This window comes from Scyliorhinus canicula, chromosome 4 (genome assembly GCF_902713615.1).
Source record: "Scyliorhinus canicula chromosome 4, sScyCan1.1, whole genome shotgun sequence".
NCBI lineage: Eukaryota > Metazoa > Chordata > Chondrichthyes > Carcharhiniformes > Scyliorhinidae > Scyliorhinus > Scyliorhinus canicula.
The window spans coordinates 75,550,954-75,574,999 of NC_052149.1; the positions used below are offsets into that span (position 1 = coordinate 75,550,954).

The following is a 24,046-nucleotide window of genomic DNA, read 5'->3' on the forward strand; positions in this document are numbered from 1 at the left end:
TCACCTGGGGCATAACAATTTGGGGATATCCCAGCCGGACAGTAACAAATTGAGGGATCTTGCCCGGATTAACACAGTTTGATAACTCCACATGTGGACCGGTCATAACAATATGCAAGATATATACTTAGTAATGGAAGGTAATCAGATATTTCTCTCAAGGCTCAGTGTATGTGTAAATATTTTTGTGTTTTTCCCCCCTCTTCTGACTTCTCCCATACTTTCCCCTCCTCCCATACTGGAAGATAGTTGCTCAGTTCCAGACACTCTCCGCTACCTCATCTGAGCGTAGATCTTCAATTGGAAGAATACACAATTGATGTTTACCAGGAGGATCAATGGTGGGGAGGGAGAAAGCCAATCAAACTGTTCCTATTCTAATCTACTATCCACATTTTGCAGCAAACCACTGCACAGTGTCGAGGGTTAGAACCCTAGCACATTGTATCCGACCCTCCTTAAACTGAAGCAGATCCATCCAATTGCAGAAGCACAACCATTGCCCTAGCTGAGGTCAGCTAGCTCAGGAGAGAATGGGATTAAATCTAGAAATTTACATATAAACGTATGAAAATAACAGGCAGGAAAAGACCAGCCCACACTTGATAATGCCTGAAGCATTATCGAGACAGTTCACACCCTCCCTACCCCCAACAGCCATATCATTTCTTGGGAGAGGTAACATGACTTAGTACAAAACTATTTACGCACCAAATCATTGGGAAAGCTGTTTTGCATCCTTCATGCTAACGACACAGCAGCTGAGCAACAGAAAGGAGCCAACAACAGGCTTGTGCCAAGGCCTTTATTTCATTGCCTTTGAATGTGTTTTAACCGCCTCGGAGGACTGTAGGCTGTCCAAAAAAGGCCATCGAGTCCAAACAAAAGTCAAATCCCACCCCCTCAGATGTGCTTTTGACTGCACTAAAGCCTCATTCATGAAAGATAGCCAATATGGATATGATGGGGCAGTCTTGACTGATTTTCTTTGTGAGTCTGACAGAGGATCTTGATAAGACAGTGTGCGTGGTGTTGGGTTTCAGTAAGGCCTTTGATACAGTTCCCATGGAGAGACTGGAACTGAAAATAAAGCAGAAAGCGGTGGAGACATTTTATAATGGCTGCACCATTGGTTGACTGATAGAACCTAGAGAGTAATGGTACAGGATTGCCATCAGCCTGGGAGAATGTTACTAATATGGCATCCCACACGGGACATTTTGGGACCTTTTTTGTCGAATATCTTCATAAATTATTGAGAGCTAGGAGTTACTTTTGCAATGGTCAAATATGAAGATGCCACAAAGCAATTGAAGGTGATAGACTATAAAATGAAGCAGAATACTGGGAACTGGGTAGACATGTGACAGATGAAATTCAACATAAAGAAATAGAAGGTGTTCAACATGGGGACAAAAATCCACGATGGGACAATTAAATAAATGGAGAGAAAATAAATCTAAAAAGAAGAGGACCTGATCGACAATAAGTCACAGCTGGCAGCTGTGGCCAGGAGTTCCCCCAATATAGACAAAGACTGATGTCGGATGGAGAAAATGATGTTGAAGTCGCCGACAGCAATGGCGACTTTTTCCGCCATATAGTACAGGTGGAAGTCATGAGGCCCATAACGTATCACAGGTGGGTGGCCTCTGATATGCCCGCCATTCTGCCTTCACACCAACATGGATGGATTTTTGATGTGAAGGTACGATTCTGGTGCAGAAGGCCTGATAATCTTATATTAATTTATTATAATGATAACGCAGCCTGTCACTGAAGGGGGAAGGGACAATCGCAGAAAGCTTTTATACCGACATAAAACGCGACTTTGCACATTTCGCTATATTTTGCGCTCTCGTCACCAAACCCACCCGACGCAAACGGAAGCAAAAAATCCCACCGAGCGAATGAAGCAAATCAGACGTTCTGTGCTTTAAAGGTCAACAAAGCCAGAATAGTGATGTAATTGCACCATTTTCTAAATCTTTGCTCCAACCTCACTTACAATATTGTGTATAGTTCTTATGGCCAAATCACAGAAAAGGATATTTTAGCTATTGAAAGGATACAGAAGAGAACAAACAAAATTAGTGAGGGGATAGGATCCTAAAGGGACTGGATAATGTAGACCAAGGCAAATTGTTTCATCTTGTCCACATCAGAATGCTTGTATGTGGAAGTAATAAATCTGGGGCACATTTTAGACATTGAATGGTCACTCTAAGAAACAGACTACCCAAGGAGATACGAGAAGCAGATAGCACTGATTCAACCAAATGCAAGATTTCCTGCAGAAAATATTTCAGAACTGTTGTAGCGAGGCCCTTTCCTATGAAGTGAAAGTGCAGAGCAAATTTTTGAAGAAACACATAGATCATTTGCAGAGATGAGAGCCAGTGTTTCTGCCTGATCCAATTGTACCAGCAAGTAATGCCCAAGGAGTGAAGTGGCTGATCAGCCAGAGGCAGGCCAAATTGCTGCTCTCAGTGAAACCGAGAAAATGGCAGAAAGTGATGTGCTGTTACCAGGAGAAAGTCCAATTGAAGCAAGTCCAACCAAAGTTACCTCGACCGTGGAACATCAACTAGCTGAGCGACATTGATCCGAGAGAGAGAAAAAGACTCCTGACAGATAAACTCTTAAAAGTTCGCATTATTGCTAATGTTTTGAAAGTTGTATAAGTTATCAATGTACGATGTAATAAGAGACATAAAGGGAGAGGGATTTAGTAATGAGCCCCTTTAAGGGGGTGTGCATCGGAAGGGTCATGTAACCCTCTCGCCCAATGGGGAACGAGCACGGGGATCTTGGTGCAGAGCGTGTGCTTTTGCGGCTAGATTTTTTTGGGGGATCCCAGTGTTGAGAAAGACAACAGGTGGGATTCTCCGAGCCTGTGCCGGGTCAGGGAATAGCTGGGGACGCGGAAAATTCCTGCCACGCCGCTCCTGACGCGATTCTCCGGCGACCGAAGAATCAACACCAGTCAGGCCCGTGCAGTCGCCGCGGTGCTGGTCAGGGGCCGCTGAAAGATGCCCCGCAACAATTCTCTGCGGTCGACCGGCCAAACTCCCGCCGGCGTGGTTCCAACTTGGTACCAGCCGGCGGGAGCTCGGTCCCGTGGCTGCGGTGGAGGGGCGGGGGGGGAATCTGACACCGGGGGCGGGCGGGGGGGGGGGGGGGGGGGCTCCACGGGGTCCAGGCCGAGACCTACCTCCTTCCACGTCGGCCCGCTGTAGGTCTCCACCATGTTGCTCCGGCGCCAGCGTGGAGACGGTCGGCGCGCATCCATGGACATGCACCGGCCGTGCAGGACTGCCTTTTGGCGCCAGAGCAGTGCGCAGCACTCCTCTAGCGCCGTGCTGGCTGCCTGAAGACCGCTGAATTGCTGGGTCAGGAGGCCCCAAATTCTCCGGGATTTTGGAGAATCCTGGCCAACATCGTTTATCATGCTCTGTATATAGTTGGCATTGATAATAAACCTCTCATTGTTACTTAGCTAACTGGTGGTCACCAATTATTGCATTTACTACAAGTACAATATGTGAGTAATTTGAGACACAATCTAAGTTGACGGATTGGTTGGAATATATCACTTTGTACCCATGGTTGCAAAAGATTTCTGTCCCAAGAGGTTTTCTTTGCCTCATGTTTGGGTGTGTTATGACTAATTGGTAGAGCTATGATCAGTCAATAACCCAATTAGAGTTGTATCATTAACTCAATTAGAGGTGCATCATGGGGCCACCAGGATGGAAGACAGCAAACTAGAAGGAGCGTGGTAACTTTTCATCTAAGAATTCCGATGTCACTTTAGTTATTGCATTATTAAATGTTTGACACAACAAACTTTAAATGCTCAATAAATCCTTACTGTTTGACTTCCGGTGGCGGCCATGGAGTGAGTGGTCGTACATATAGTACTCCCGCTTGTGGCAGTCTTTTTGCGGTCTTTTCCATGGTTTGCAATTGGAATTGTGAGGAAAAACGTGTAAGAGTGTGAGCAAAGGAGATTGACCCCATAGTTTATGGAGCTGCGGACCAGAAGTGCCCGAAAAAGAGGAAATAATTTGGTTGGAGCAGGTGTGATGTTGGCAATGCATGCGGAGATGGCGGAGGGGCAGGGGTCGGTCCTGCCAGCTCAGTGGTAGATGGAGCAGTGGTGAGCTTCTTGAACTAGACGTTCACCCAGCAACGGAAGGAAAGTTTGGACGACCTGGTCTGGGTGGTGGACTCGATCAAGGCAGTGGTTGACCGCGTTGAGACGAGACTGGCAGCCCAGGGGCAGGCAAACAAAAGTTGGAGGAGCTGGCGGGGGAGCATGAAGATCAGTTTGCCTCGATGACAGCGGAGATGTAACTGATGCGGGACCAGCAGAAGCGATTGCAGGAGAAGGTGGGGGATCTGGAGAACCAGTCACGCAGATAGACTATTCGGATTGTGGGGCTGCCGGAGGGGTGCGAACATTCGGGAACTGAACGGGCCAGTTAAAAGGGCCCGTGTGTTTGCGCACTTGAGGCAACTGAAGGCTGATGTGGCCATGCTGCAGGAGACACATTTGAAGGTGGGGGATCAGATCAGGTTGAGGAAGGGATGGGTTGGGCAAGTGTTTCATTCGGGGTTAGACTTTAAAACAAAGGGGGTGGCGATTTTGGTCAATAAGCAGGTGGCGTTCGAGGTGGAGAATATAGAGTCTAGAAGTGCTGTCAGCCCTTCCAAGAAGCTAATCTGCATCTGTGAACTCACACATGAGGTTAGCAGCGTTTTGATTGTGAGGGGCAGTTTGTCGTCACCTGATGTCCACAGGCATACACTTCCATGAAAAGTAACACCACTGCGATTGGGAGAGGAATCTGGTTTGATTTTTAGTTTCTCCTCCCTAGCTTGGGGACACCGAGTCAACAGTTACCCTGGAAGGGATCAATCAAGCCAATTCAGTGTACAGCGGCGCTGAGGTTTAGACCACTGTAGTCTGTGTGACTCAATCTTAGGTAAGGACAGTGAATTGAAGCTGAATATCGGGCTCACGATCCAGCCGGTAAAATTGTAGCATTCTTCTGCTGGCCATTCCAGGAACTGAGACTAACTTCAACTGACATTTCAATGACATACCTGTTGCTGGTTCAGCTAAGATTATGGTTGTTTGAAGCATCTGTTATTACCCCCTTTGTTTAAATCACCAATGCGGCTGTAAATTCACTCTGGGCCTCATGGATGGCAGCGCAGACCAAACAATTAGTTCCATGCCTGCTTTTAAGTTGTACATACTGCCCAACCACTGCAGTCTGATCACCCAAGGATTTTATCACACCTACCAACTTTCCCCAAACATTTCTAAGTGTAGTCTCTCGCAGGAAACGCAGTGCAATTCTGACTGGGTGGGTTGGCGTGATCCAGATTGCAATCCACCCACGTTGCACGCTTGTACAGTGGTTAGCACTGTTGCTTCACAGCGCCAGGGTCCCAGGTTTGATTCCTGGCTTGGGTCACTGTCTGTGTGGAGTCTGCACGTTTTCCCCGTGTCTGCGTGGGTTTCCTCCGGGTGTTCCGGTTCCTGCCACAAGTCCTGAAAGACGTGCTGTTGAGTGTAGCCACCGAAGCCGGCCACTTCCTGACATAAAATGGAGAATTGAAATGCATACAGGGAAAATTGGACAATGTCAGAAAGACAGGCAGGCTGCAGAATCTCTCTGTGTATTCTGCCTGCGAAGAAACCAGACAGCACTGAAACTAACAACTGCGCATATTAATTGAGCGATTCCCAGTGATTCCCGGGAACAATGGACACAATTAAGAATAACAAAGGTCAAGCTAGACTCTTCGGCGCCAGCAGGAGTCCCGGACAATAAGTTACAAACAGCCCCAAGAACCGCCCACGATCGGGAAACAGCCCCAGTATTGGGGAATTCAAACCAATCGATTGGTATGAGGTCCAATCGATTGCAAGCAGGTACAGGGTCCGCCCAGATGGGCGCAAAGCCCCTGTGACCTATAAAGGACAGATCCCAAGTCCAGCTCTCTCTCTTAGCCGTTCCTCCCAGCAGAACACCTTTGCAACAGCTCTCTAAGAATTGAACGCGAGAAGGAGAGGCCTGGCCAATTGCTACACTGACAAGTAAGTGTCATACAACGCCCGCTACGAGAATAGACACTCCTGACCCCTTTAGTCCACACCAACTGGAAGCCTGCAGATCCAGAACAAAGCAAGAGGCCATTTATCCCTGATCTGGAGTTCCCTTATTCCAGATAAATATTGGCCTAGTAGTGGTAGGAATAGTTTAGTCTTAGTATTATATGCATGAATAGTAAATAACTGTGTAATAATAAACGTGTCTTGTTTTGAACTTACTAACTGGTGTATTGAGTCATTGATCTGAACTTGAACTTGAACCTTGTGGCGGTATCATAAAGATACCTGGCGACTCTAGAGCTAAGGAATAAAACAGAGCCAATTGAGTGTAAAGCACACTCACCCAGAACGAGCAACATAGGTAATTTGGACATTCTAAATTCTCCCTCTGTGTACCCAAACAGGCGCCGGAATGTGGCGACTAGGTGTCTTTCACAGTAACTTCATTGGAGTATCAATGAAGATTATTATTATTATCGGGCTGTTTAACCCCCTCACATTCCAAATGATAGCCTATTAGGGGGTGATCTACCACCTCCCCCCCCCCCCCCCCCCCCCCCACCACCCCCACCCCGGACCTAGAGCCAGCCATTACCATCCTGTGGGGCAGTCCAGCAACTACTCAAAGAGCCACTACCAAATTCCCCTTCAGGACAGAACAAAGAAAAGCTTACAGTCACCATCGGAGAACTACGCTCCCGCCTCCACCGTTGCCTTCCATCAATACCGCACCCAAATAACCCAGCAAACAACAAGGCAAACAGAGACGACCAACCCCAACCAAAACAAAAACAGAACACCACAGTCCATGCTAAAAAGCTCCCCACAGGATGAGCTGCAGATATACCCATCCCTCCGCACCCCCATCCCTCTGCTCCCATTAACTGACTAGCAAGATGGCCCCCACACAGAAAAAAAAGCATAAAAACGAAAACCCATACTGTTAACCAGCCCCTCCTGCCTAAACCCAACTTTAATTGTTCCAGGATAGAAAAAAGATTCATGAATAACAACACCCAACCCACAAAACCAACCCACAGTAAAAATCCAAGTACAAAGGTTCAAAATGTCTAATAAACACCAAAATTATACTCCCATCCCGAGACATACATCTTCCAACATAATTCAGTTATTTTTTTTTTTTTTATAAATTTAGATTAGCCAATTATTTTTTCTAATTAAGGGGCAATTTAGCGTGGCCAATCCACCTACTCTGCACATTTTTTTTTGGGTTGTGGGGGTGAAACCCACGCAGACACGGGGAGAATGTGCAAACTCCACACGGACAGTGACCCAGAGCCGGGATCGAACCTGGGACCTCAGCGCCGTGAGGCGGTTGTGCTAACCACTAGGCCACCGTGCTGCCCTAATTCAGTTATCTTGATCCCAGTCCATGTTTCTGCACAAATGCCTCGGCCTCCTCCAGAGTTACAAATTAGCAATCTTTCGACTGATAAGTCACTCGGCGGTGCGCAGGGTAAGCCACGCCAAATCGAACTTTGCTCTGTTATAACGCAGCCTTGGCCTTGTTGAATGCTGCTCGCTTTTTGGCCAACTCTGCTCCAACATTTTGATAGATCCTCACAACGTGGCCTTCCCATCTGGAATCCAGATGATCTTATGCCCACGCGGAACTCTTTCTTTATCTTGAAAATTGTGAAATTGCATGATGATCGCATGTGGTAACTCACCAGCACTGTGTTTCTGCCTCAATGATCTGTGGGTCTGGTCCAACTCAGGAGGGGACGCCATTTCCCTCTCACCCACCATCTTCCAAAACATCTACGACTTAAATGTTGTCGGACTTGCCCATTGGCAACACAACCACCCTCAAGTTCTGTCTTCTGGAGTGATTTTCCCAAACACCTTGATTCTTGATGCGTTGTTGTCACATCCGTACCATCTCCATTTCCAGAGAGGTGATTTGGTCACTTTGCCTTGAAAGAGCCACCGCCACCTCTTTTAGCTCCGTGCCCTCTGCCTTTGCCACTTCATCCACTTTTGCCAGCATCGTTTGAACAGAGGACATTGGCTCCTCCATCACTTTTTCATAATCCTTAGAGACCTCCCATCGTAGTTTTGGAAGTTCCCCGCTAGGATGGCTGTCAGCATATCAGTGGTTAGTGGAGTGGCCACCGATGCCAAAGGAGCCTGCACCATGTTCCTCAGACAAAGCTCTCAAGGTCTCCAAATTTGATGACTTATTTTCCTGCTGCCTAATCTTGTATTTATTAGGCATCCCTGTGTTGTGGGAGTCTTAACCCATTGATCTAATCATATTCCAGCCCAAATCTCCTGCAGAAATCAAGCGAAACGTTCCCTGGCCGGAGCCACCTTGTGTGCAACTGCTCTTCTACATGTCTCCACTGGAGGTCCGATGGAGGATATCCTCAATGTGAAAACTGGACTTTGTCTCCACAAAGACTGTCCGGTGGTCACTTAGAGCTCGGCCAGCTAGGTCATTAATGCTGTTACCGAGCCACTCTTAGTGATGGACTTTGAAGTCCTCCACCCAGAGTACATTCCCTTGCCGCCTTCAACACTTCCTCCAAGTGGTGCTCAATGTGGAGGAGCATGGAATGATCAGCTGAGGGCAGGACGGAATGGGGTAATCAGCAGGAGGTTCCTTGCCTATGTTTGACATGATGCCATGAGACATTGTGGGTCCAGAATCGATGTTGAGAACTTCAGGACAACTCTCTCCGACTGTATATCGCTGTGCCAACACTTCTACTGGGTCTCTCCTGCCGGTGGGACAGGATATACTCAGGAATGATGGTGGTTTCTGAGACATTGATTCTGTGAGTATACTGTTGCTTGACGAGCCTGTGAGATAGCGCTCCCATTTTAGTAAGGGCTGTTGTAGTTTCTAGTGCTGAAGTTGATGCCAAATGGTCCATCCAATTTCATTCCTCATTGACTTTGTAGTGGTTTGATACAACTGATTGGCTTACTGGGTCATTTCAGAGGGCATTTAAGAGTCAACAACATTGTTGTGAGTCTGGAGTTGCATATAGACCAGGTAAGGGTGGCAGATTTCCTTCCTTCCCCATAGTGAACCAGATGGGTTTTTACAACATCAACAATGGATTCATGATTAAACTTTTAATTCTAGATTTTAATTGAATTGGTATTTGAATCCGGCTGCTCAGATTACTACAATGTATATCTGGATTACTAGTCCAGTGACAATGCCACTCCACAATCGCCTAATTTTAAAGTATGGGCTAGCAGTGCATGTGAGCCATTCACTTTTCCACTTAGTGTACCCACTGAAGGTAGTTTCACTCGTAAAGTTGTTAACTTGTATCAGCGCACAAAGCAACAGGTACCAACTACCAATCCACACAATAGCCAAATGACCATTTTTCAACATTCAACCCAAATAGCTAGTATCAGCAGCTATTCTGTCTAAGGAAAGAGCATGCCAACTAAACAGAGTTCTGTCTGTCTGTTATCTTGTCAGCATTATGTACTGCAGGGAAGTTATAACATAGTCTTGATACACCGTGATGTCATTTTACAATGCCTCAGCCTCAAAATCATTCTCATCTGAAATCACTGTTTGCATCTCTAACTCTCTTGTACACAAAGACTTCCCAGATTGTTTTACCCAAAGGAGGAAATGGGTATAATGGTCACCATATATGGGGAAAGGGAAACGCAGGAAAGATTAGGAAAAGGCTGTTATATTACTTACTGTAATACATGTTACTCATTTGCTTCTTACCAAGATGCTCTTAAACTCAATGTTGATTAACACTTGTAGTTGTCCAATGAAAGCAAATAATTAATTAAGCAACTTAAACAAATAAACTGTGAGTTTGTTCTATCTCCAATGCTTTTATTGGCTATTAAATAAACAAGATTGAATAAGAATAAACTATGATTTACTATACTTGCACTGTGAGCTAACTCTCTCTACCTCTGGTCACTAGTCACTATACACACGAAGAGGCAGGAACTCGGGATTGAGTCTGTCTTTTATACCTCTTTCTATGCTGCCATCTAGTGATCACTTATCTGTTATGTCTATACATTAACCATTTGTATACATACAGATATGCAGATCACTACAAAGGCAGCAAAAAAACAAAATAGACAAGGGTTGAAGAGATTTTTGAAAGCAAGAAGGCAGGTGGCAAAGCAGAGGGAATTGATAAGAATTGCAGAGACCAGAAGTGGTTGAACGATTAGCCATCAGTGAGGTAAAGAGTAGTTCGGGATTAGAATAGCAGAGACATAAAGCAGGAGACAATCACTAAAATACGGTGTGCAAGACCACCAACCCTCCAGAATCCTCCAAACTAAATTGGGAGAGCCATCTCACAGACTAGTCAAACAACAGCCTGACATTGTCTATAAGGTATGATTCTGAGAATATAACTCTGTCCCAGACACCACCGTCATTCCTGAGTTTGTCCTGTTCTACCAGCAGGGTAGGCCCAGCAGAGATGGTAGCACAGCAATATACAGTCGAGAAAGAGTTGCCTTGGGAGTCCTCAGCATCGATTCCCGACCCCATAATGTTTGAAGACATTTGAATTTTGAAATTGTTATACTGGGTTAAGGTGGGGTAAAAGAACTTAGAATGGACAGAAGTGATGGGAATGTGGAACTTGGTGCAAAGTGGGACATGGACTGCAGTGCTATGAATGAGTTGCTTCTTGTCGATGTTTGAGACAAGACGTCAGCTGCAGAGTATTGGAGAAGTCGAGCCCCGGAGTTAATAATTAATAATAATAATCTTTATTGTCACAAGTAGGCTTGCATTAATACTGCAATGAACTTGCCCTGAAAAGGCCCTCGTCGCCACATTCTGGCACCTGTTTGGGCACACTGAGGGACAATTCAGAATGTCCAAATTATCTCTGAGCGCGTCTTTCGGGACTTGTGGGAGGAAACCGGAGCACCCGGAGGAAACCCACGCAGATTCAGGGAGAATGTGCAGACTCTGCACAGACAGGGACCCAAGCTGAGAATTGATTTTGGGACCCTGGCGCTGTAAAACAACAGTGCTACCCACTGTGTTACCGTGCCGCCAATTAAGGCACAGACTATCGGGCAGGATCTCTTACACCCTCGTGTTTTGCAACGATGGAGATGGACCACCATTGGCTGGCAGTAGGATCTTCTGGTTTTGCCGCTGAGAGCGGGGTTTCCCATTGTTTGCACCCTCCATCACCGGAGAGCTAGCGACAGGGGGTGACCACCAGCTGGACCAGAAGATTCCGCCGGTGGAAACAGCCAGAAATGAATGCTGGCTAATGTGGGGAATACTGGAGAGTTGCAAGAGGCAGGTTTAAGAACAAAATAGACAGGGGAGGAGAAAGCCGCGCTTGTGGTTGAGCGGAATGTCAAGGATCGGTCACACCTATCCTGACTCAGATTGTGATCAGATGATAACCAGGGGCATTAATGGGAAATAAAGCAGAGGCTCAGAGATGCTGACAAGAGTTTAACAAGATGGTCTCAAATTTGTTGACATTTTAGCTGGAGAACATTTGGCTCACTCATGGCTTGATAACAGACAGGCAATGTGAGGTATGGGAACTACCTTTTAGTCAACAAAGAGGGCAGCAAGATAGAGCTTGTCAATGCATGTACGAACTAACCAATCGTGGGCAAGCGTTGTTATGTAATCCATGTTCTCTGGTGTTGAATACCTTGATTATGCCTACCCTTAACGTTCTCTAAACCAAGTCAGAATGTTCACTAATGATGATGAGCTCTTTACAGGGAATAGACGGAGGGAACACAAGAGTCGGGTATAATTCTTGTCAGTGCACAGTGTGTTGAATAGCAGAAAAGTTCTTAAGGCCCTGTGTGCACAATCATACACATGGCACAGATTACATCCATGTATTTCTTTAAAGATGCTTGGACTTTAATCAGTTTAACTCAGACATCATTGCAGACATTCTCAGAAGTGCGGAGAATGTCTGTAATAATGTCTGAGTTAATATTGGTTCCTGGTGCTATAGTTGAGATCGTCATAGAATCATAGAATTCCTGCAGTGCAGAATGAGGCCATTTGGCCCTTCGAGTCTGTGCTGGCCCTTGAAAAGAGCACCCTACTTAAGCCCACACCTCCGCCCCATCACCATAACCCGATCTAACCTTTTGGACACTAAGAGACAATTTAGCATGGTCAATCCACCTTACCTGCACATCTTTGGACTGTGGGAAGAAACCGGAGCACCCGGGAGAAACCCACGCAGACATGGGGAGAACGTGCAAACTCCATACACAGTCACCCGAGGCTGGAATTGAACCCGGGTCCCTGGAGGTGTGTGGCAGCATTGCTAATCACTGTGCCACCCTGTTACGTACTGTTTTTCCACTCATACGATCCTGCTGGGCAGATATCAGTGAGGAAAAGCAGCCAGAGAAATAATAGGTTTGATAGTATGTCACTGGGATTACTGAAGAATCAGACCAGGAAAATTCTAGGTTTTGTCCCCAATCTAAATTTGAATTTTGTTGCAAAGATGGTGGGGTTGTTTGAAATTGGCCTCATCCTCACTGAACAAGGGAGAAGGTTGGGTGGGGGTTGTGGGGGTGGGGGTGGGGGGTTGGGGTGGATTCCTGTTGTTGATTGCTATCCAATGGCTCCTACTGGAAAGCCCACCTGTGGATGTTATGTTAGCAATCTGACAGTAATTGCTGTTTCTCAGAAGATTTGGCCCAGTCTTTACTCACAATAACTACCCGTAAGCCCGTGTTCAACGGCACCATCCTTATTTTATACCTTTTTAGAAACAGGAATGTCTGAATATTTCTTGGTGATTTTGAAACATATGCCATTTTGGTTTTCACATTCTTTCCGAAGTATATGCCTGCTGTTACTCGTCTATCTATTGGTTCTTGTAATCTTTCTTTTGTGCTTACTAAAGTGCATTCTCATATTATTCACTCCCATCAAACTTAATGCCAGAATCTGTGTCTTTAAATGCTTCTTTAATCATTGTTGAGCTCCTCTTCCAATCACACATGGTTCCGACTCACCATTGGCTACTCTCACTCGTGCTGTTTGTCCCATGTATGAGTGATCTAAGTCTCTAGTCCACCCCAATATATTTCAGCACGGTGAAGAACTATCATAGAGGGAAGAGAAATAGAACACGTGCAAGCATTCAAGCGTTTCGGAAGTTTAATATCTGTAGGTGGAAGATGCAACATAGAAATAAGCACAAGGATAGCAATGGGGCTGGCCATTTTTGGCACAACGAGATGGTTACCGCAAGGATCCTACTGTCCCTTGGTTTTTCCTCTTAGTTTTCGTCATTCTGCTATTTCAATTTATGTACCTGGACAATTATTGGGACATACGCCTTTAAGATAGACTTCACCTTTAATTGAAAAAAAAGGAATCCAACAGGACTTTGGTGAATACTCATCTTGATGGACTTGGTTGACAGTACATGAGCTGTTTACATTGCCGAGTTCTTAGCCGATAATCTATGCTGTTTGATGCTGACCATTCCAGAATGCTCTGTTAAGAGCAGGAAGGCTTCATCTGGTTTTTATTTTTGGTTTGATCAAGAAGCTGGAGGGCCAGAACCCTGATCTCTCTCTATCTGACTGATGGACTTTGTCTAATGGTTCAAAGTAAAGACCTTTCTCTCTTTTTAGCGAGATTGAACTGCAGGAAGTTCAGTCCAGCCACCAACTGCAGGCAGGGTCAGTTGTTTGAAAATCCTTTTACACTTTTATGTGCAGAACTCTGTTCTTATTTCAGACATGCTGTTGGTCCTTCTAGTGGAGTTGGAAACAAATAAGATTTACACATGCCTGAGGCTGTTCTTTTGAGTGAAGGCCCAGGTTAATAAAAGAAAAAGTGACTCCCCAGAGGAAATCTTACAGCCTGGGTGTTCTGACTGAATGCACATGCTAGAAGATTCTTGTGAGGAATCCAACTGGTGGTTTCGACAGGTCCTGGGAAGACAGTTGGTTACAACAATTTCAATATCAGCAACAAGGACACTCACCTCTCTCTTTCCATTTTAATCCCTACCATTTTACTCTTTTTCCTTCCAATGTGTGGCTGTCTGATGTGTAGTTGTATAGTGGGTGGGACAGTAAGAGGGGAGTAGTAGATTAATTGGTCGCTATTTTGTTAGTTATTGCTTATTTTAACTTTGTTCCTATTATAAATATACAGTTATTGTGTTCAACTTTCAAACGTGTGGCTATAACTTATTGAGCAGTGAGCAGTCATGGGGTCATAAATTCTGCAAATTATAAACAAATTATGGAATAATTTCTTTGTGTTGGGACTCCAGGTGTCTACTGGGCTGGAATTGACTGCGCACCAGCCAAGGATGTCATAACATTCACAGAAAGTTGAGTCAACAATTCAAGAAGCACCTTGTACAGAACTTTATTTGAAGTGCTGCTTTGTATGGATGCGAGAATTGGGTCTTCCCGAAAAAGGAGACAATTTTCTAAATAGCTTTGAAATGTGGGTTTACAGGAGAATGGAAAGGATTTGCTGGACAGAAACAGGAACAGATGATGAGGCGGTGTGGAGAGTGAGTGAGCAAAGAAATTTGCTGAATGCAGTTAGGAACAGACAGAGTGTGGATAGGGCACATTTTAAGAGGAACCAAACTTGTAAGAGATGTTATGGAGATAGGATTTCAAGGAAAAAAAGAGGAAGAGAATATCAATGCTGAATGGCTTGAAAATTGAAGGAGATTATTGACAAATGAAAAGACTGGCAACAATAGAGAGATATGGAAAGACTAGGACCTGCCTTCAGGCAGATCACACATGGTGATGGTGATGATGATAAACAGGAATATGTGGAAATAATATGGCAATAATCCAGAGACAGAAACAATAATCTGAGACACGATAAATAACTTGGAACAATATGAATTCATAAATAACTAGCATAATAGCTAGCAGAAATTGGTTAAAGATGATATTTGATTGAGTTTTTTAATGAAGTAACCGAGACGTTTAATGAAGAACTGATGTTCTGTACAAGGACTCTCAAAAAGCATTTGATGGAATGTCACATAATAGGCTTGTTAGTAAAATTGTAGCTCTTGGGATTATAAATCGGAAGAATAAGGAGGAAAAAAACCCAACTATATGGTACAATTTTAAATGGGCTGCAGGGTAGAGAGATCTGGTGGTGTACACATCTCAACCTTTGAATGTGTCAGGCCAAGAAGAGAAGGTTAGTAAATAAGCACTGTGTAAAGCCAAAAGTAAGGACGTTTGGCTAAATCTTTATAAATCACCGGTTAAGGCACAGATTATTGCATTGAATTCTGGGCACCACCTTTTTTTTCTGTATTCTTTTTTTTTTCTTTTTTTCAGGGCACTACACTTTAGAAAGGATGTCAAAGTCTCAGAGGTTGTTTTATTAAGCTAGAGAAGGTCAAATTCGCCCTGAGAGGATCGGTACAAGGGTTCTTTAGGCGGTGGCAACCTTTCCTCGACTTTCTGGCTCAACGATAGGGTACTGGGGTAGTAGCAGCAGCAACCCGGGGGAGGGGGGGGGGAGGGGGGATGGGGGGGGGGGGGGGGGGGGGGGGGGCGATGACTATGTTTGTTTATTTAATTTTAATTTATTTTTAAGTTCTCTTGTTGGGGTTGGGGGGGGTGGGGGAGATATGATACATGCGTTGATACGGTCTGTGGGGTGTTACAGTTGTTATGGGTTATTTTGTTGCATTTCATTTGTCTATTGTTATATTTTATATTTTCTGTAAAAAATTCCAATAAAAATTATTTTTAAAAAAAAGTCTCAGAGGTTGCATTGGAGATTTGCTCAAATGGTATCAGGAACGGGGGGCGTCAGTTACATGGAAGTTGAGATTGGCCTCCTCAGAGTAAAGTAGGTTAAGAGTAGATTTAATCAGGGCAGCACGGTGACCTAGTGGTTAGCACAACCGCCTCACGGCGCTGAGGTCCCAGGTTCGATACCGGCTCTGGGTCACTGTCCGTGTGGAGTTTGCACGTTCTCCCCGTGTCTGCGTGGGTTTCGCCCCCACAACCCAAAAATGTGCAGAGTAGGTGGATTGGCCACGCTAAATTGCCCCTTAATTGGAAAAAATAATTGGCTAATCTAAATTTTTTTAAAAAAGAGTAGATTTAATCAAGGTATTCAAAATCTTCAAAGAGTTTTGACAGAGTAAATGGGGAGAAACTGTTTCCATTGGCTGAAGGTTTGGTCACCAGAAGCAGATTTAAGGGAATTAGCAAAAGAGCCAGAGGTGATGAGGAGAATTTCTTTATGCACTGAGGTGTTAGGATCTGTAATGCACCGCCTGGAAGATTAAGAAAAGCACCATCAAAAATAATGTTCTGAAGGAAATTGGATGAATAGTTGAAGGAGAAATATTTGCAGGGCTATGGGGAAAAAGAAGAGAAATGGGACGACTTGGGTAGCCTTTTCTCTCAGCACAGTGCCAGCACAGGCATGCTTGATCAAATGACAGCCTCTTGTACTGTATTATTATATGATCTTGCAATTATAAGATTGTTGCGTGAACTGGTCAATAGCTAAATATGATTTCTAACACTGAACCATTTAAATCAAAAAGTCCCAGTTCTTATACTTGGCTTGTGCTGAAGCAGCAGTACAAATATTACAAAAAACCTCAACATGCCGGGCGAGGCAATCCACTCATTTTGGTTGCAAAGTACGGAAGGTGTTAATTGTAGTCACATGGTTGATATTAACTGGCAATGCATCTCTGGTCATATGGATAATGCTGAAAAAAGAGACATGTTGTCAAAGTTTTTCATCTTGTACTCAACAGGACAGACTGTTCTGATGAGCGCAAGATGAAATGCTTAGACAGCATGACTTTTTTTTTAGTAATACGCTAATTCTGTACTACCTAACAAATATTCATATAGAAATAAGAACAGACTGAAAAACAGATTTCTGGGTTGACGGCACATGATATGGAATATATTTGGCTCTGTAAATAAAAGCCTATAAGTGCTATAAGACTAAGTTCCATTGTTTTATCATTCAGCGCCTGGCTATCCGAGTTCTAATATGGTGGACATCAGGCACTGTCAGACTGCTTGTCTGACATCTTGTCCTGGATGAGCCAAAATATCTTCCAGTCAAACATTTGGAAGACCATCGTCTTGAGTCCACCTTACCACTGAAACTCTCATCCGTGCTTCTATTATCTTCAGACGCTAATAGCCCTCTTATTTTCCACTTTTTAAATACTCATCCAGAACCCTGCTGATGGTATCCTAGCTCACATCTTGCCCCTTCACCCATCATCCCTGTGCTCACTGGCCAAATCTGGCACCTAGTTTCCAATGCCGTGATTTTAAAATTCTCATCCTTGCCTTCAAATCTCTGCTCATCATCTCTGTAACATCCTCCAGCTCTACAATCCTCTGAAAACTCTTGCCTCTTGGGCATATCCCATGTCCTTCACTCCAACACTGTCAGATGCACCTTCAGAGAGTCAAGGCCCAAAGCTCTGCAGTTGCCGTTGTAAACCTTTCTGCCCCAGCCTCCTTCTTTAAGGCACTTTGATTAACTTTGATTAAAACGCCTGTCTTAATATGGACCTCTTCAGCTTGATGCTGATTTCTATCTTATTGGGTTCATGTGAAGCATCTTGGGATGTTTTACTTTATTTACTATTCTGCTAAGCTCCACAATCAGGCAGGTCATATACACTGACTGTCCAAGCTGACGTGAATAAAAGCAGACTGATAGGATTATCACTTCAGCGACAAATTCTGGAAGAGGAGAAATATTGGAGAAGCAGGAAAGGGAATAAATCAAGCTACAAGGCAAACAAATTCAACACATGCACAAGTAGTCGAGATAAAAGCATATACTTTGTTGCATAATTGTTTCTTTCCAAAGCTAATGAGGAATAACCTTTGAGTTCCACGGTCTAGGCTCATCCATTAGATTCCACCTTTGGTTTAATGACAAACATAGACATCATAGGAAGAGCACTCGTACAGAAAAGATTATAAAGCACTAATCAAATAGTTGTACATGCAATTTACAAGGCAAAAAAAATATTTTTAGCCAATTTATGTTGAAACTCATGTCATCTCTTTTGTGCCTTTCAGGAACTGATGTATTGTCCCCATGAAGCAGAAAGGTGTAATAAACATTAGTTGTGGAAACAGGTAACAGTACTGAGAAATATATACTCACTGCGTTGCCTTTCCTGAATTTGGAGTTGGTGGGGGTCCTACAAGGGAGAAAAATATGGATGAATAAGTAAATATATTAAATTATGTGGAACTGAGTCACAAAGAGACAGGAAGACTGCAGGTTTAATCACTGGCCTGTGTTGGGTTAATGGATCTGATTTTAGTAGCAGGGTTGTTAAAATCATGGTCAGAACATTAGGCTGGGAAGGACAGAAGGCAGAAATCAGGCAGGCTTCCTGTTGACCAGCAGTATATCCTGCTAGAATGTGCACAGCTATTGGGTGTGAATCAGGTCAGGTTTGATGGTGCTGCTACTTCACTTGTGAATATCAACAGTTTGCTGATGCTTGCTATCTGTGCTTCCATACAAATAATGATAACGTGCCACCCATGCAATCTGATTCCAGCATAAGTCAATGCCTTAGGAACGGAGAGGGGAAAATGGAGAAATGCAAGAATAAGTAATTAGAAATGTGAAAGGAAATCAACTAATAGTATCACTGAGGTGAGATGCTAAAGATTAATTCAGCTTTTGTTGTGCAACTCCCTGTATAGCTGTCTTTTTACAACCTTTTGCTGAAAACCGAGTGTTTTGGGATCCCTTTTTTTCCCTTAAGAGTTATTAGAATAGGAGGAATTGAGTGACACTGCGCACATTGAGCTGGGTTTGCTAAATCCTTGACTGATTTGTTGAAGAGAGCTTGTTTGCCATGCCTCTACATTGTTGGAACCCTTCCCTTGGATGGCGGTAGGTTTGATGGGGAGTTGGGCACCCTCCTCCAAGTGGTCTTATATGGTGGTTTCCTGAATGTCCTCCTCGTTCTGACTGGGTTTTCCATGAGGTTGCAATGTTTGTGTCTGTTGAGGCAGTGCTGTTGTTTCCCTTAATATCCTTCTTGTGATGGTGGGCAGTGCGGGGTGGAGGCTAATGTTCCCAGATCAGCTCGGGAGTTCTTCCCTCAGGATGTTTTTTTCTTCTCTTCATCTGGGTGAGCAGTGTTCTGTTATAAATACTGGTCCGTCTGGTGATCTGTGGGAGGTTCCCTGTAATGTACCAGAGGGGAGGGATTCAGCCGCGCCCCCTCTCTCAGGGCATCCAATTATTGAGAGACTTAACAATTCTTCAGCAAGTCTCCGGCAGTGATTGGCGTAATGTCTTTTGTGTAAATGGGGATGGTGCACTGCTCTGGGTGTGGTTGGTGAGGTGCAGGATGGGCTGAGGTGTAGGTTTTGGGTGCGTTGGAGATCCTGGGAGTGCTGATTTGGGTGTGTCAGAATATACTGGGCTAGGCCAGGTCCAGTGCTATGGTTGGTATTATTGTCCCCTGGAGCGTGAGATGTCTTGAAGGCACTTATTAGAGACTCCAGAGAGGCTGGGTTTTGCTTAGTCTGTGCACGGGGGTCTGGGATTGAGCGGAGTTCTGTACTTTGGTTGATGTCCTGCTGCCCTCCCAACCCCAATGGTCGGGACGCTTTCTTGTTTGACTGAGCAGCTTGTTCCCTTCTTCAGTAATGGGTGATGCGGGTGCGCCAGAGGCCAGAGGAATACAAACCCATGGTGGGGTCCTGATCCTTTGTTATCCTGTCATCCACTCCTGGTATTTCTAGTTCTCCTTCCTTTATGTTTTCTTGGGTGGTGTTGACAGCATTGATCATAATCCAAACGTATAGCTTCTGGTCCTCTCTATATAAATATATGGAATGATGTTGGTTCTGTACTGGGCCTGAGATTGGGGTTACGTTGCATTGTGTGGTATATTTGAACCAACTTTTTAGAACTGAGACTCTCACATATTTTCTTTGTATTTTTATTTTTTTAAGAGTGGGAGTAAAGAATCTGTGAGTGGATCCTGCAGGGGTACAGATGGTTCTGGTATCCAAGGGAAGGAGGTGGCGGTTTTTTCATTGGTGTCCCTGACGCTGCTCAAGTTGAGAGATGTGTATTGGTGCTCACCCGAACATGGTGTGAAAAATTTATCCTGAACTCTCGTGGCAATTGTGAGCAATCGCCGTGTGGGAAGGTGAGCACTATTTTACCATGTCTTCGTGGCCTTATCCTGTTTCTCCCTTGTTCTCTGGTCGGGCTTACAGATGCATAAACTTATGTCTAATGATTATATTGAGCTAGTTATACTACGGTTCTCCTGTCCCCCTCGGTATTCATGTACTCGGAGCCATTTGTCCCTTGCTGTGCTGTATCGTTCTTGTGGTTCTGTTGCGTTGCTTGCCAAAATGTAAAACCTTTACAAACATACAGCTTTACAGGTGCATTATAAAACATCACACTGAGGCACATAATTAGGTCAGATGACCAAACGTCTTCGTCAAAGATGTTTTAAGGAGTGTTTTAAAAAAGGAGAGGGAGAGGTTTATGGAGATAATTCCAGAGCTGAGGGCTGAGGCAGCTGAAGGTATAGCGACTAATGGTGAAGCAATTAAAATCAGGGGTGCTCATGAGGTCAGAATTAGTTCAGTGAACATTTCTCAGTGGATTATAGGACAGAAGGTGAGACAGAGAGAGGAGGCCATGAAGGGATTTGAAATCGAGGATGAACATTTTTAAAATCAAGATGTTGCTTGATCAGGAGCCAGTATAGGTCAGTGAGCACAACAGTAATAGGTGAACTAAACTTGGTGGGAGTTAGGATATGGGCAGCAGGGTTTTGGATGACTTCAAGTTTAAAGAGGACAGAATGTGAGACAACAGCCAGGAGTACGTTGGAATAGTCAAGTCTAGAGGTAACGCAAGCATGAATCAGGGTTTCAGCAGCGGGGAATTCAAAGCAGGGGCAAAGTTAGTGAAAATAGACAATCTTAGTGATGGCACAAATATGCGGTTGGGAGCTCATCTCTTTTGTATGTTGGTGGAGTGACTGAGGAATGATTGCTGAGACATAGGTATGTCGGACGAATACTGGTTCATTGGATAGAGTCATAGAGGTTATCGGCCCAACTTAACCAAACTATTTCCAGATACACATGACTCGGTATTAAAGCGAGCAACATTCTCGCTCTTGACTGTTGGTCATGTGTCTCATATTATTATGGGGTGTGCTATTTACACAGTCCCCCACATTAACCTTTGCAACCCTAATATTAGAAACTCAGCGTCAATATGACACAAGGTTGCAAATAGTCTGGTTTAGTCTCAGACGTTGGCATGGTGGGGGATGGAGTTAGTAGCCAGGAGCAGAGTTCTGAACAGGGACTGAAAACAATGGTTTACATTTTCCCAGTGCTTAAATGGAAGAAGCTTCCGCTCACGCAGTACTGGATGTCAGACAAGCAGTCTGATCATTTAGGAACAAGAGAGAAGTCAAGAGAGGTAGTGGTGAGGTAGAACTGGTGAGAAGAATACATGTCTATGATTCTCATTCCCTTATCATGGAAAGTATCAAATCCCCCACTGCCTCCTTCCAACAGAGCAACAGATGCTATTGGAAATTTAGTAACTGATGGACTGCAGATGTGGCCCCATATTGCACTATGCTACATTGATGCCTGCACCTTGATCTGATCAAAGTGAGGAACTTCCAATGGGGAGGAGCATTTGGGTTCCATTTCCTTCATTTCTTTCTTTCCGGCTTTGACTTTGAAAATAAAAAAAATAAAGATTTCTGTTCTTCTCTCTTGAAAATACCTCAGCCAAGTGTGCATTCTTCACATGTAAAGCAACAGAGAGACTGTTGGCAGGCTCTTCAACTATTTAACATGGCAGTCAAACCCAATCCTGTCCTCACCCAGCACACACTTTTAATCATAAATCACAATATAGTAATCAGGAACGATAACTCTGTCTAATGTATTTCACCTTTTTCTAATGCAGTAACATTGAGTTCTCCATCATCTTGTCAGGTCAGCCAACTCAACACAGACCACAGGTAAAAATGAGGATTTGACTGGTTCAATCTCGTACTGATTGATTGATTGAGCCTTTTGCTGCTTTAAGTATTGTGGTAACAGAAGTACAATGTAATCACTGCGACAATAAGGGAGAACCACAAGTTTACTCACTGCATTAGTATCAATACACTATAGGAAAAAATCTAACTTAAACAAACACTCTTTAATTCCTTCGAGTGTTTAGTTGTATGATGCTTTAAATTCGTTAACTTAACAGATTTCACACTGGAACCACCTGTACTTCACCTTTGCTCTAACTTAACTAGATAATCATCAGCCAAGGCTTGAATTTTCAATCCCGCAGAGTCGGGACCTTTCTTGGTTCCACAAACCTAGTTATTTGGGATTTTCGATTTGGGGGGGGAAGGGGGGGGGGGGAGGGGTCTGGGGGACCCGGCGCAGGCGTCTGGGGGACCCGGCGCAGGCGTCTGCGGAAGGCCTGGCTCAGTGCACTGGCACTTTGTCAAAGCTTTTTAAAAAAATAACATTAAAACAGAAAATAGTCTTCCAGCCCTCATCACCCCCATGCATCTTATGCCAACTTACTGCCAACTCATGCTCCCACCCACCATCCTTTGCCTTAACACCTACCATGCAAACTCACCAAGTATCCACCATGGACAAACCTCAGGAGCCATGCTGAGATTAAATTAAAGAAAGTTTTAAAGGCCATGACAGCTTTGCAATTCCTCTGGACACTTCGGACAGTTCCTCTTGACAGCTCCAATGGGTTTATGCACTTTTTATACACATCCATGGCCACTTTTGTAATCCAAAAGGGCACTTTATCTCTCCCAAAGGGCAGCTTATTTCTCCCAAATGTCACCTACACTTCTCCTCAGGACCATATTCACAGGGCTATCCTATCTCTCCAAAAGTACTGCATCTCTCCAAAGGACTCTGCAAAGTTCAGACCTGATCCTACCAGGTCTAATCCGTATTTCCCAGTCCTGGCTAACAAAAATCATGACTTCAGATAGCTGTTGTTATATGGACAGCCTACTCCACAAAATACACATGAACGAATCCTGACCCAGCCCCAACCCTACCCCCGTAAAAATGGCACGTTATGTGTTTAGGGATGGGACTTCAGTTTTCAGGCGTGTTCTGTCATTTTCGCAATGATGGCAAAGATTCTCCACCATGGTGAAAATTCAGGCCCAAGTCTTTAATTGCCCTACTGGGTGTTTATCACAACAGAGATACTAGAAACATTTTGCGCAGCTGGAACTTTATGGAATACTAATGACAGTACCCGAGAATCAGTATATTAATGCCACTTTTGGCTTGGTCATGTGCCTTCCATAGCTCACTGTGAAACAAGGATGCTGGATTCTTAGCACGAGAGTGGAGAGGGCCATGTGGGTGCAGAATTTGGCACTCCCACCCAGAATCCAAGCTCCATCCTGCCTCCAGGCCATTTTCCCAATGGTGGGATGGTAAATGGGCGGCAGGGCTACCTACCTGCAAGTGACAGGTAACCAATTCAGTTATTAAGGGTCCATTAAGGCCTGCTGTTGGAGGTCAACTGGGATCCCTGTGGAGTGGTTCCCCGCCACCACCCACCAAAGTGATGGCCCAAATGCAAAAGCCCATTTTAATTTGAATTTTGATGGAGTTATACAATTTGGGATATCCTGCTGCTGCTTTTTCAGTGTTGGAGGGCCTCCCCATGGCTCTCTAGTTTCATGGGGCTGCCAAAAACATCCTTAATTGGATGGCAAGCCAATTAATCTGGCCCTTAATTAGCAAATTCTGGGAAAATCAAATTGAGTGTCTGTTTCCTTCACTGCAGACTTCAGACCCCCATTTCAGCCTAATGGCAGGGATCAGAAATTTGCAGAA

At 44.4% G+C, this 24,046-nt stretch overlaps 1 protein-coding gene across 1 annotated transcript in view; it reads right to left on the bottom strand.

The window, feature by feature from the left end:
• ror1 (receptor tyrosine kinase-like orphan receptor 1) overlaps window positions 1-24,046 on the bottom strand; it is a 357,093-nt gene that overhangs the window by 55,417 nt on the left and 277,630 nt on the right. Inside the window, exon 4 of the mRNA XM_038794486.1 lies at window positions 18,300-18,336. Coding sequence (XP_038650414.1) covers window positions 18,300-18,336 — 37 coding nt within the window. The remainder of the gene's footprint in view (window positions 1-18,299; window positions 18,337-24,046) is intronic.